Source organism: Rhinolophus sinicus, linkage group LG11 (assembly GCF_036562045.2).
Source record: "Rhinolophus sinicus isolate RSC01 linkage group LG11, ASM3656204v1, whole genome shotgun sequence".
NCBI classification, from domain to species: Eukaryota; Metazoa; Chordata; class Mammalia; order Chiroptera; family Rhinolophidae; genus Rhinolophus; species Rhinolophus sinicus.
In genome coordinates, this window is record NC_133760.1 from 53,593,258 (window position 1) to 53,605,610 (window position 12,353).

The 12,353-nt window shown below is 51.2% G+C and overlaps 1 protein-coding gene across 1 annotated transcript; it reads left to right on the forward strand.

The window, feature by feature from the left end:
- Positions 1-6,985: 6,985 nt before the first annotated feature.
- CRYGN (crystallin gamma N) lies at positions 6,986-12,132 on the forward strand. Its single transcript, XM_019712778.2, is given in 6 exon segments — positions 6,986-8,950; positions 8,953-9,039; positions 9,042-9,136; positions 10,743-10,747; positions 10,749-10,886; positions 11,898-12,132. Coding segments are annotated over 6 exon segments (849 nt in total). The 5' UTR covers positions 6,986-8,661.
- Positions 12,133-12,353: the final 221 nt, after the last annotated feature.

The following is a 12,353-nucleotide window of genomic DNA, read 5'->3' on the forward strand; positions in this document are numbered from 1 at the left end:
GTTGTGGCAAGGCTTTCATTTCGAGTCGTGAAAATGTTCATTGTTTTGGACAGTTTTTGCCAATGTTGTCACTGGGTTCGCAGAGCTCCTGACTGCTGTGTCCTGACGGTGTCACCAGGCCTGCTCTGTAGCTCCTCACCTGTTGGATGGGTGAGCAGATGAGCCTCACGATGGGGCCGCATCCTGGACAGGCTCCTTTGAACTTCACCCACGTGGGTGCAGTGTGGTTGAAGTTACCCACCGTTCACACAGTGCATCCCACGGGGGACGGCCTTTACTTCCTGAGTCCACCTCTATGGGCTCAACACTGAAGGGTGCTGGGTGCCCCCTGCCATTGTTAGTGCAAACTGCCTCGGACTCAGTTATCAGGACTGGTTATCAGAATATGCCGCTGCCTTCTAGATTATCGTCTAAATGGAAACCGGTTTAACAATTCTTGGAGCGGTGTGGACTCCCAAGAAAATGTCTGGCTCCCAAGGTCTGGGCCCCATCGGAGAAGTGTGCATGCAGCTGCCTCTCTCCCTGTGCCCCGGCCTCACCGGCACTGCCTGCGGCGTTCCCAGGAGGAGTGCATGTTTGTAGAAGGCCTTCGGCTGCCATGGTTACTCCAGCGGACCAAGACCACTGTGCATATTAACAGAGGCTGCCACTAAGGCTATACCAGCAGGAAACCAGAAAGCATTCCTCAGAAAATTCCAGAGCCATGCTATCTCCTTCACCTCCCCCAAGAGGGGAAAGTTATGTTAAGCAAAAGTTTCAAAAACGTTTACGTTGAGCAAAATTTTTTGTTAGCCATCCTTATTAGCTTTCCTACAATAACCAGAGGAAGTCTGTTCTGGAGTTAGAACCGAAAAAAAGCTGAGCGTGAACTTAGCATCCCTATTTTCAGAGGAGGGACCTGCGTTCCAGAGGAATCTCCCAACTCTTAGTCCGTTGTTGTTTGCACTGCACCATGTGTTAACAGCCCATGAGCCTGACACCCACAAGTAACCCCAAATAAAGGAAGCATCAGAGTAAGACATGAGCCTAGCAGCTGTACTCCCAATTTTGCAGCTAATGGGTGTCTTTGGGCAACTCCCTTAACTCTGCTCTTCATTCCTGCATCTACCGTGTTTCTCCAAAAAGAAGACCTAGCTGGACAATCCGCTCTAATGTGTCTTTTGGAGCAAAAATTAATATGTCTTAGTATAATATAATACTGGGTCTTATATTAATTTTTGCTCCAAAAGACGCATTAGAGCTCATTGTCCAGCTAGGTCTTATTTTCAGGGAAACATGGTATGAAACTTCCCTTTCCAGGGATTGTTGTAATGGCCAGAAGTATGAAAACCTTGGCCGTTCTGCAAAGCCCTGTAAAATGCAGTCAGTCCTGCAGATACGGCCCTGACCCGGACATCCAGCCTGAGGTCTTTCTCCTGATGTCCGGGTCTCCACTGCTTTCTGGAGCTCCCTGAGCTCCCACAGTTGTGTATCTCCAGCTGGCTGCTCTAGAGGTTGCAATCTTGTAACCTGAAAGGTCTTCCATTTTTCTTGTTTAAGGTTTTTATTAAAAATATAGCTACATAAAATACATGAGTTTCAGGGGTATACCATAGTTGTTCAACATTTATAGACCTAAAGAAGTGACCATGATGATAGGTCCAGCAACCATCTGACAATGTACCACGCCATCACAATATTATTGACTATATTTCCCCATGCTATGGACTACATCACCGTGACTTGTTTTCTACCTGAAAATTGGTACCACTTTTGCCCTTTACCTCCCGCCTCCTTAATTTTTCAATTACAGTTGATATACAATATTATTTTGTATTAATTTCAGATGTGCAGCATAGTAGTTAAGACATTTCCATAAGAAGTGACCCCTGATTAATCTAGTACCCACATGTCACTATACATAGTTACTACGATACAGTTGACTGTATTCCCTGTGCTTTACATCCCCATGACTAGTTTGTAACTACCAATTTGTACTTCTTAATCCCTTCATCTTTTTCACCCTGCCTCCAAACCCTTCCCATATATCGCCCCAATAAATCTAGTTCCCATCTGACACCATACATAGTTATTACAACATCATTGACTATTTTCCTTATGCTATACCCTACATCCCCATCCACTGTGTAACAACCACTTTGTACTTAATCCCTTCCCATTTCTTCACCCACACCTCCAATCCCCCTCACATCTGGCAACCATCGAAATGTTCTCTGTGAGTTTGTTTCTGATTTGTTTATTTTTTTAGATTTCACATATAAGTGAAATCACATTCCGTCTGTCTTTATCTGACATATTCCACTCAGCACAGTACCTCCCAGGTCCATCCATACCACTGCAGATGGCAAGAACCCATCCCCTTACATGGCCGAGTAATATTCCATCGTATATATGTACCACCTCCTCTTTATCCATTCATCCATCCACAGACACCCAGACTGCCTCCACATCTTGGCCATTGTAAACAATGCTACAATGAGCATATGGATGGATACATCCCCTTGAAGTAGCATTTTGGGTAAAAACCCAGAAGTGGGATTACTGTGTCCTTCTTTGCCTCTTGTTATATAGCCTTTGTTTTAAAGTCGATTTTATCTGGTATAAGTATGGCTACCACAGTTTAGTTTTGTTTTGTTTTTTCTTTTCATTTTCATGAAATCTTTTTACATCTCTTTTTGTCTGTGTGTGTATCTTTCAATCTGAAGTGATTCTCTTGTAGGCAGCATATGTAGGGATTTTGTTTCCTTATCCATTCAGCCCTCCTGTCTTTTGATTGGAGCATTTAATCCATTTACATGGAAAGTTATTGTAGATAGATATGTAGCTATTGCCATTTTATTCATACTTTTTATTCCCCCCACCCTCCATCTTAAAGAAGTCCCTTTAACATTTCATGTAATAAAGGTTTTGGTGGTGATGAACTCCTGTAGCTTTTTCTTGTCTGGAAAGCTCTTTACCTGTCCTTCGATTCTACATGATAGCTTTGCTGGGTAGAATAGTCTTGGTTGCAGAGCCTCACTTTTCATCACATTGAATATTTCCCGCCAATCCCTTCTGGCCTGCAAAGTTTATGTTGAGAAATCAGCTGGCAATCTTATGGGAGCTCCCTTATAAGTTAATAGTTGCCTTTTTCTTGCTGCTTTTATAATTCTCTCTTTGTCTTTAACCTTTGCCATTTAAATGATGTGTCTTGGTGTGGGCCTGTTTGGGTTTATCTTGTTCAGGACTCTGTGCTTCCTGGGTTTGTATATCTATTTCCTTTGCAAGGTTAGGAAAGTTTTCAGTCATTGTTTCTTCAAATAGGTTCTCAATCCCTTGCTCCCTCTCTTCTCCTTCTGGTACCCCTCTGATGCGAATGTTGTTACACTTGATGTCATCCCAAGATCTCTTAAACTATCCTCATTTTGGGGGGGGTTCTTTTTGCTCTTCTGATTGGGTGTTTTCTGCTACCTTGTCTTCCAAATTGCTGATTTGATCCTCTGCTTCATCTAATCTGATTCCTTCTAGTGCATTCTTCATTTCAGTTATTGTATTCTTCACTTCCGACTGGTTCTTTTTATAGTTTCACTGTCCTTTTTTATGCTTGCTATCTCTGTGTTGAATTTCTCACTGCGTTCCTTGAGTAAACCATTGTTTTCAACTCTTTATCCAGTTAGATTTCTTGCCTCCATTTCATTTGATTCTTTTCTGGAGTATTCTCATGTTCTTTTAATGTGGGATGCATTACTTTGTTTCCTCATTTTGGCTGCCTCTCTGTGTTTGCTTCTGTGTATCAGGTACACCTGCTATGTCTCCCAGTCTTGACCAAGTGGCATTATGTAGTAGTTGCCATGTGGGGCCCTGGTACAGTCTCCCTGGTCACCTGCTCTGGGTGCTCCAAGAGTATCCCTTGTGTAGGTTGTGTGTGCCCTCCTGTTATAGGTGAGTCGTGATTGCTATTGGCATGTCAGTAAGTGGGATTGACACTCTGGCTGATTTGCTGTGGGATTTGGCATGTCCACAGCTTACAGACTCCTGTGGGGTGGGGGGTGGGGCATATCCCAGTGAGTGGGATTCCCCCCAGAGGGTTCTGGTGCCTGTTAAGACCCCTCTTTGTATATGCATTTGTGGAGCTAATTGGGCAGTGCTCTGCTGTGGTCTGAAGGCAACCTCCAAGTATGTTGGTTCTGGGGCCTCTTGGGAGGGGCTCCAGGGCAGGCCCAGGTCACCCACTGCCTGTGACCAGCTGGGGAGTACCTGGTAAGAGCTACAAAGTGATCTGCGATTTTTTGATGCCTGTGCTAAAATTAGAGGCACGTGGAACAGGCCACGCTGATAACCAAGGACATCTGCCACCAGTACCGGGTCTGGGTTAGCTCCACAAAGAGCCAGGACACCCCAAAGTGTCCTGCTGCCACTTGCTGGCTCCCTTAAAGTTCAGCCACTGATAAAGATCATGTGGTATGTGAGTTGGGTGATGCAGGGTGTCAGAGAGTCACTAGAGTGGGAAGAGTTGTGGTCACCAGGTTAATCCAGATTCTGGTTTGGTGCCAGTGCTGAGCGTGGAGCTACTCAGTAAGTCTCAGAGCACACCGGAAGCTAGTTGTTGCCCGCCTAGGGCCCGCGGACTCTGCCAGTTTTCAAAGAAGTGCAATGCAAGAGTGCAATGCATGCGGGGCTGGCTGCTCAGGAGAAAGTGCCTCTGGCTTTGGGGGTGTTGGGTGGGAAGGGATCCCAGTGAATCAGCAGGACAGAGCTCCAGAGCTCACCCTAACCAATGAGATTCAGGTTTGGCCAGAAGTGTAGGGGGCGGGCTCAACACATTCAGGATGGCGCCCGGCTGCTGGCTGTATGGGCAGAGGACCTCACAGGGAAAACGCTGGCTGTCCTCCAGCCCTGGCCTCAAAGCCACACACCTCAGTCTGCTCCTCATATGCTTCTGACGTCCCGAGTCACCGCCCCACCGCTGGAGCCCAAGGTGAGTGCCTGCGAGCGAGTGAGTCTGTGCGCGGCTGTTTAAGAGGATACCTGGGTTTCCTGCAGCCTTCAGTCCCTCCCGGATTGTTGGAATCCCCAGTTTTCACAGCCAGATGTTGTGGGGGCTTCTCTTCCCAGGACCAGTATTCTGAGCAGGAGGGCCTGCAGTAGTGTGGCGTCCTTCACTCCTCCAGGGGAACCTCCGCGACCGAGGTGTCCCTCCCGATATTAAACCTCCACACACGGTTTTGGGATCAGCTGGTTTGCATCTCCATCCCTCCTACCCGTCTCGACGTGGCTTTTTCTCTGTGTCCTTAGTTATAAAGCTTCTGTTTATTCAGATTTAAGATGGTTGTCCAGGCTGATTGTTCTGGAATTTAGTTGTAATCTTAATGTGTTCTTGGAAAGGAGGAAGCACAATATTTTTCTGCTTCTCCACTTTGGATCTCTCCTAGCGGGTCTTCCATGTTTTCTGCCCTCGCCTTCCGAGATTCCTTCTCAGGTTTTGGGTTCAGGGCTGTCTGAAAGTTGGGGCCTCCCTAGGAAGGGGAGGTTATCCTGACACTGTTGGGTATCTTCCTGTGGGGTACTCTGCATGGTAACCCTCTCAAGGAAGGTGGGAAGGGTCAGAGATGGCGTAATGTGCCACCCCAGTGTCCTGGACCTCAGGTACAGCGTACGTGCTACACAATTCCTGGAAAGAAGATTTGAGGGCCCGATGTGGGGAGGTCCTTTTTCTGTTCCCACAGACTCCAGCTCTGTGGGGCTATTGAGCTGCATCTTTCTCTCAGGCTTCCCGGCCCTGTGAGCGCCAGAGCGAAAGCTTGTCCTACGATCCTCAGCTGATGGGTGACTGGCCACCAACAGTTCACATCTTACCGTGAGGGCACTATTAGCATCTGGCCAGTGGGATCAGACACCCTCTCGTTTAGAGAGATGTCCAGCCCTGTATTCACCCTGTGCCAGCTGTCAGTTTGGAGGGGGGCACTGGGCCCCACACTAGTCATGGGCTCTGGAAATGGCCAATCCAAGAAACTAAGAATTGTTTCAACCGGTGGTCCAAGCCAAACTGGGAAAAGGTCTTTACAATGTGTACACCTGGCAAAGGAACAGATGACAGGTGTACACACACATGGAACAGATAACAGGTTAACACATAAAAGCAAAGGAACAGATAACAAGTTAACACACACACACACACACACACATCAATAAGGAACGACTCAGAAAACACGGGCAAAGGATCTAAACAGCAGTTTACAGCAGAGCAAAGACAATGGACAGTGTATGGACAGATGCTGAGCAGCTAGACACAAATCCACCTCGGGTGCCTCAGTGGGTTAGTAGTGCCCTTTGGAAAGGTCCCTGAGGATTCCCGTGGGGTTGAAGGTGAGCCCAGGCTTCACCCAGCAATTTCACTCAAACCCCAAAGGGGCCGGGAGTAGCCCCTGGGGGGCATTTGGAAATTTGAGGGTGTTTCCCTTTGTCAGAATGATGGAGGGCAGGTCTTTACTGGACAGGCCCAGGGACACAATGTCCTGCAAATTGCAGCGAGGGACCATCCCACAGCTTCACCCATAAACATACAGTGTCCTTTGCTTGGCTTTAATATGTACTGAAGTTTCTAGTATGGGAACTTTCGTACGTTTAGCTCAATTTTGCTATGAACCTAACACTGCTCTAGGAAACAGAGACCACAAAAAACCAAAATAGTTAAGAAGCTTAATTTTCATGGTTGAAAATAAGGGAAGAGACTTCCGCTCCGTTTTCTTCCAGAATTTCTTTCTCTGTCCTTTTCACTTGTATGTACACCTTTTTAATGGCTCAATAGGCTTCTCCCCAGTCTAACAACTGGGGACTGTTTCCTCCAGGAGCTGAGAGCCATCTTTTTGAAAGGAATAATCAGGGAAGGTAACACCCCACCTCTCAGTGTCCTGGGAGGAGAGGCGCTTAACTTTAGCTGTCACCTTACGCAGAATTGCATGACCCATCTCCCAGAATAAAGACTCACGAAAATCAGCCCTTTTGTCTTGAGAACGTGTATGTGATGAGTTGCCCCTCCCTGACTGTACCTGGGCTGAGATCTCTTTAGCAGTTTGCCTGTGGTGCAGTCACATTCTGGTTTAAGGCTTATTTAGTAATACCACGATTTGCTTTCTCTTCTACCTTTATGGACAGGCTTTCTGGGTTGGTTGGTTTCGTTTTTAATTCCGTTTCCCCAAAAGGCCTGTGTCCAGAGACAAATGTTGGAATGTGTGGTTGGGCAAGTGTGGATGCCCTGGGAGCTGCAGTCTGGCCAGGCCCCCTGGGAGGCCTGTCCTCGGGTGCCAGGGTAACATGCAGGTCTCAGGGAGTGTCCTGTTTTCCTTGGACAGCCTCCCAGAGCAGGGGCGAGGTCACTCCTGTGCCCCAAGAATTGCATGACCTCCTTTGCCTGTACCTGAAGTGTTTCATCTGCAAAATGGTGATAAAAATATACTTTCCTGAGAGCAGCTCAGACTGCTCCCCACCGTCTCCCTTCCTTCCCCCCCACCAGGACCCACTGCCTTCTGTGAAAACCCCTGGGGGCGTCCTCACCGGCCACAGTGACCTCCGTGAGTGCCGGGCAGACCCCAGGCAGGGACTCAGAGCACTGTGGGTTCGATCCCACCTGCTGGGGGACCTCCTCGCAGGTTTACACGCCAGACAGCACTAACACGCCAGCCAAGCAAATCTTTTGTCTGGGGGTGCTGACCCAGCAGGGCGCCGCCGGCTGTATGTGGGGGCCAGCGCATGGGATGGGTGGGCCTCCATGACGCAGTCCTCTGGGAAGGTGACGTAGGTCCCCAGACATACCCTCCCATCGCCTTCTGTTCTCAGAATGAGGGGGGCGGGGATGACTGCTTGATGCTCCCTTTGCGACTGACAAACCCGAGCAAAGTTGACCAAATTTCTTAAAACCATTGGCCTGGCCCAGGCGGAGGGCCTCTGTGCTGTGGGAAGGTACCTTCCCCTGACTCGTCCAGCACTGGCTGGGGGCCCCTCTCTCCCCTGTGGCCTGAGGAACCGCTTGCTGTCAGCAGAGGGAAGGGAAGTCATGCTCTGGCTCTCTCGGCTCCCACACCCGCACGCATCCCTGTGGCCTCACCAACTCCAGGCGCCCGGAGGGCAGTGCCACCGTGGGTGCTGTGCTCACAACGACAACAGTTACTGGCTCCCAGTAACGTTGCTTGCCCAGGGCCCTGCTCAGAGCATAATTCAAAGAATTATTGGAGGGTTGGAATTTTCGGTTCCTCAGCAGAAAGTAGTTTTGGGGTTGATATGGTTCCTGTTGCTTAGTTCAGGGACAAGTGTCACGTCGCCATAGGACACAGTCTGAACTGACCGCTGGGTTGGTAAACCTCCAGCTCCGACACACGCCTGTCACCCAAAGGAATGACCTCGTAAGCAAAGGGACGTGTCACATTGAAAAAGCCATTCTGAGCCGTGAATCCTGGGCCAGGCCCTAACTCGGCACCACGGGTTCCGTCTCCAGTGGAGCGGCCGATCCCAGAACCTGACTTTCTGTACACTCAGTGCTGGCTTGTGGTGAAGCGTCTTTTGAAACCATTTCCTGGATGTTATGTTTCATCAATAAACAAAAATTAAGTTTAAAAAGTGCCGTAGGAGTTTGGGAAGCGTCTGTTTTCAGTTGGGCCCCTGGACCAACAGTAGGTCCCAGTCCCCATGTACGTTCTGGAATGTGCTCAACGTGTGCTCCTGGCATGGGGCGGGCTGGGCGCGGGGTTTGAGCCCAGCCCACCACCCATGCGTTCCTTCACCCAGTCAGCAGGGTTGAGTACCTACTGCAGGCAGCAGGTCTGGGCGTCAGTGGCCCAGGAGTCAGGGTTCAGTGGAGGGTGTTGGGCCCCAGGTGTCTGCTCCCAAACTAACGGAGAGAAGGCTATGACCCTGCACCCTCCAAGCCTTTCCAAATCACTCTGTACTGGGCGGGAGCTGGAAGTCTTTGGGGACTGTGCAACTTCCAGGGCCGGGGCTTGATGAAGTGGGTGAACTCCATCCGTGTGGAGAGCGGAGCCTGGGTCTACTTCCACCACCCTGACTTCCGGGCCAGCAGTTCGTCCTGCAGCATGGCAACCACCCCAACTTCCGCTGGAATGGCCACAAGAACCACATGGGCTGCTGTCGGCCTGTGGGAATGGTGAGTGGGCCGCTCTACCTGGTGCTTCCTGCTAGAGTGACTGAGAGGCAGACCTGGTCAGACATGGGGCAGATAGGGAGCGTGGCCTTCCCAGTGTTAAGATCTGACGGGGCTATGGGATCGTTAAGATGGAGAGATGTCACACAGAACCTGCCACTCCTGTGTGGCGGGGGATGGGATGGGCACCCAGCCGGCAAGCCCCTGGACATTTTATTGCCTGTATTTTCAGACACATATTACACAACCACTTTAAATTTCTGATCTCAAAATCTTGCTGAATTTTCCACATCAAATGCTGTTGGAAATACTAGAAGTTTGGTTTTGCAACCAGATGGGGGAGCACTTGGCTATAAAGTAAGGCTGACTTGGGCCTGGTGTATCCACCCAGGCAGGTCATCTAGTAGCATTTTTCAGGACCCTTCGATGCTCAATCGTGGAAAAGCTGATGGAAGCAGCTCTGTCACTGGCCGGTCAGCAGGAATTTGGGAGCAGGAGCTAACAGGTGGCCGCCATCACACAGTATGACCCCGTGTGTGTAGGGGGAGCAAATGAGGGTGTCGTTCCCCATGGCAAAGGACGGTGTATGTCTAGTTGTCCTCTCAGTGGGATTTGAGGACCCAGCGTCCCCCCATTCTTCTCCCAAGTCAAAGTGAGTTCCAGACGGTTGGGTGGGAAATGGCTCATTCCTGATCCGTGTGTCTGCAGGGGACCCTTCCCTGCATGTGGGGCCAGGGGTGCTAGTGAACTCCTGAGGAACCCCGGGGAAGGGGCCTCCTGGATGGGGCCCCCTCTCTTTTCTACAGAAGTGGCAAAACCAGCTGGCCTTTGCCACCTCACATTGTAAGAGTGCTTTCTTAGTGTTTCCTCCAGGCCATGGACATTTGGAAAAAAGAATTAACATGGTGGCCCTGGATCTTAGTGCTATTTATATGAGAAGCACCCTAGGTAGCTTTGATTATTGTTCTCCTAAGAGCTGTCCTTGGGGCCCCTGCTGGCTTCAGAGCCAGTCAGGAGCTGGCGGGAGTTGGCCCACTTATGTCTTTTGGAAACACAGGGCATCTTATAGGGAGATCTATGTCCTCATCCCAGGGAGCCTGCAAGCTTTTCAGCAAACGAGATCTCTGTATTTGTTTTTGACTTCTGGCTTCATGTTTTAATAAAAGGTTCTATTTCAGTTTGCAAAATATTATCATGTGAAGGCTGCCTGTGGCTGTGGCCTGGGGAGGGGGGTGGCAGGTGTTAGGGACAGAGTGACATGACTGTGTGGCTGGGGCAGGAGTCCCCATCCCAAGTCCAGGAGGGAGCCCGATACCCCTGGCCCTGGTCAGAGCATAGCCACTCTCCCCCACTCTGCGGTTGGGCTGGTTCAGGGGCGCTGCAGCTTTTTGAAGTAACAGGCCCCTTTCATCCAGCCAAATCTCATGTGCGAGAAACAGCAGACGTGCTGGGTTGGAGTGCGCATATTGGGGTGGGGGCACTCACAGCCCCTAGCCCAGGAACTCCGGTGCCTGGAGCCCCAGGTGATTCTGAATTCCGGTTGGTTGCGGGGAGGGAGACTCAGTGCTGTTGGCCTTCTTTCTTTCCTCCACTCTCCCGGGGCCTGCAGCATGGGGCATTTCTGCCTAATATGCTTCGAGGGCTGCAGTTTCACTGGCCAGTGCTTGGAGTTTAAGGACGACGGTCCCTCCCTTCAGAGTTGGGGCTGGGCCAAGAACTGTGTCAACGCCATCAAGGTGTATGGGGATGGAGCGTGAGTGGCCACATAGCGTGGTCGCTGACCACAGATGGGCTCTGCACAGCAGATGTGGGGAGGATGCAGGGTGGGTCAGACCCCAGCAGGTGGGGAGCCTGTCCCCTGCCCTGGTCGGACAGTGAGGTGGCTTCCTCTGTGGCGCAGCAAGGCCACAGTGAGGGGACACAGGGCCCAGAGGTACCACTGAGGGTACGAGGCACTTCACATGCTGACAGGTCTCTGATCTGACTGATCCTATGGACTGTTTTTGCTTCTCCTGAGCCAAGTAAACCTCCCTGATTTCCTGGGTGCCCTTCACCTGCAGCCCAGCCTCCCAGGTGGCAAAGGGTGGGCATGTTTTCTCCTGCCCCCACCCAGGGCCGGGCCCTCCGAGGTGTTCCATACACTGCTCTGTGCCTTGTCTGCCATCTCTGCTCTCAGGGTTGTTAGCCGCTGCCCAGGGGCTCAGAGATGTGGAAGCTGCAGCTGGGAGGAAGGAAGGGCCCCCTGGGCTGGCTCCTCTGAGAAGCTGCCTTCACACACCAGTTTCCCACTGGAAGCGGTGTCCCTGGGGGGGCAGGAACCTGTGTGTGGACTGACATTGGAATCTCCAGGGCTTAAAACAGTGCTAGGCATACACTAGGAAATGAACAGTAATTGGTCCCCATTCTGTTACAGGCAACCTGTCAAGTGCCGGCTGCTGTGTGTCCAGACCACCCTTTCTGAGAGCAGGAAAGAGAGAGAGAGAGAGGGATTCCCTCCTGGTCCTTGCAGACTGGTCAGTTTAAAATGTTGGCTTCCACTGAGCACCCTGGTACCCATGTCACACCCAGCGCTGACCCTAGCACACAGGACAATGAAAAGATAGTGGGTTAGGGGGGTGGAAATAAGCCAAGAGCAGGGCTGGGGGCCACCGGTGTTCCCCAAAGTGAAAGGATGGCCTTGCGTGGGGAGCGGGATGGTGGGGGGCTGGTGTGGGGACCCTGAGCGGCGCAGCCCCCATCACCTGACCTCCTGCACCCGCCCCAGGTGGGTCCTGTGCGAGGAGCCCAACTACCGTGGCCGCATGTCCCTGGTGGAGGAGCGGGGGCCCTTCCGCAGCTTCTCCTCCTGGGTGGCCCACAGCACACATCCAGCATCCAGTCTCTCTGCAGGTTGTCAGCTTGCTAGGCCAGAGCCAGGAGAGGCCCGGGAGAGGGCCAAGCCCTTCCTGCCCGTGGGACTGGGGACCATGGGGAATAAACGTCACCAAAGTGGAGAGTGAACTGGCCTGAGTGACTTCTCTGCCCCTTCCTGATGGCAGGGCAGCCCGCGGGGGGTGACCCAGGCCCTGGGCAGAGGCTGGCAGGACTCCCCAGGACAGGTGGCCCCAGGGACCCAGAGGGTGGTGGAGGATACTGTGAGGCACCCACTGGGGTAAGATTAGGGCTCGAGGGGACCTGAAGGTCATGGAGTCCAACCCTTTCATTTTACACGTGAAAAGCC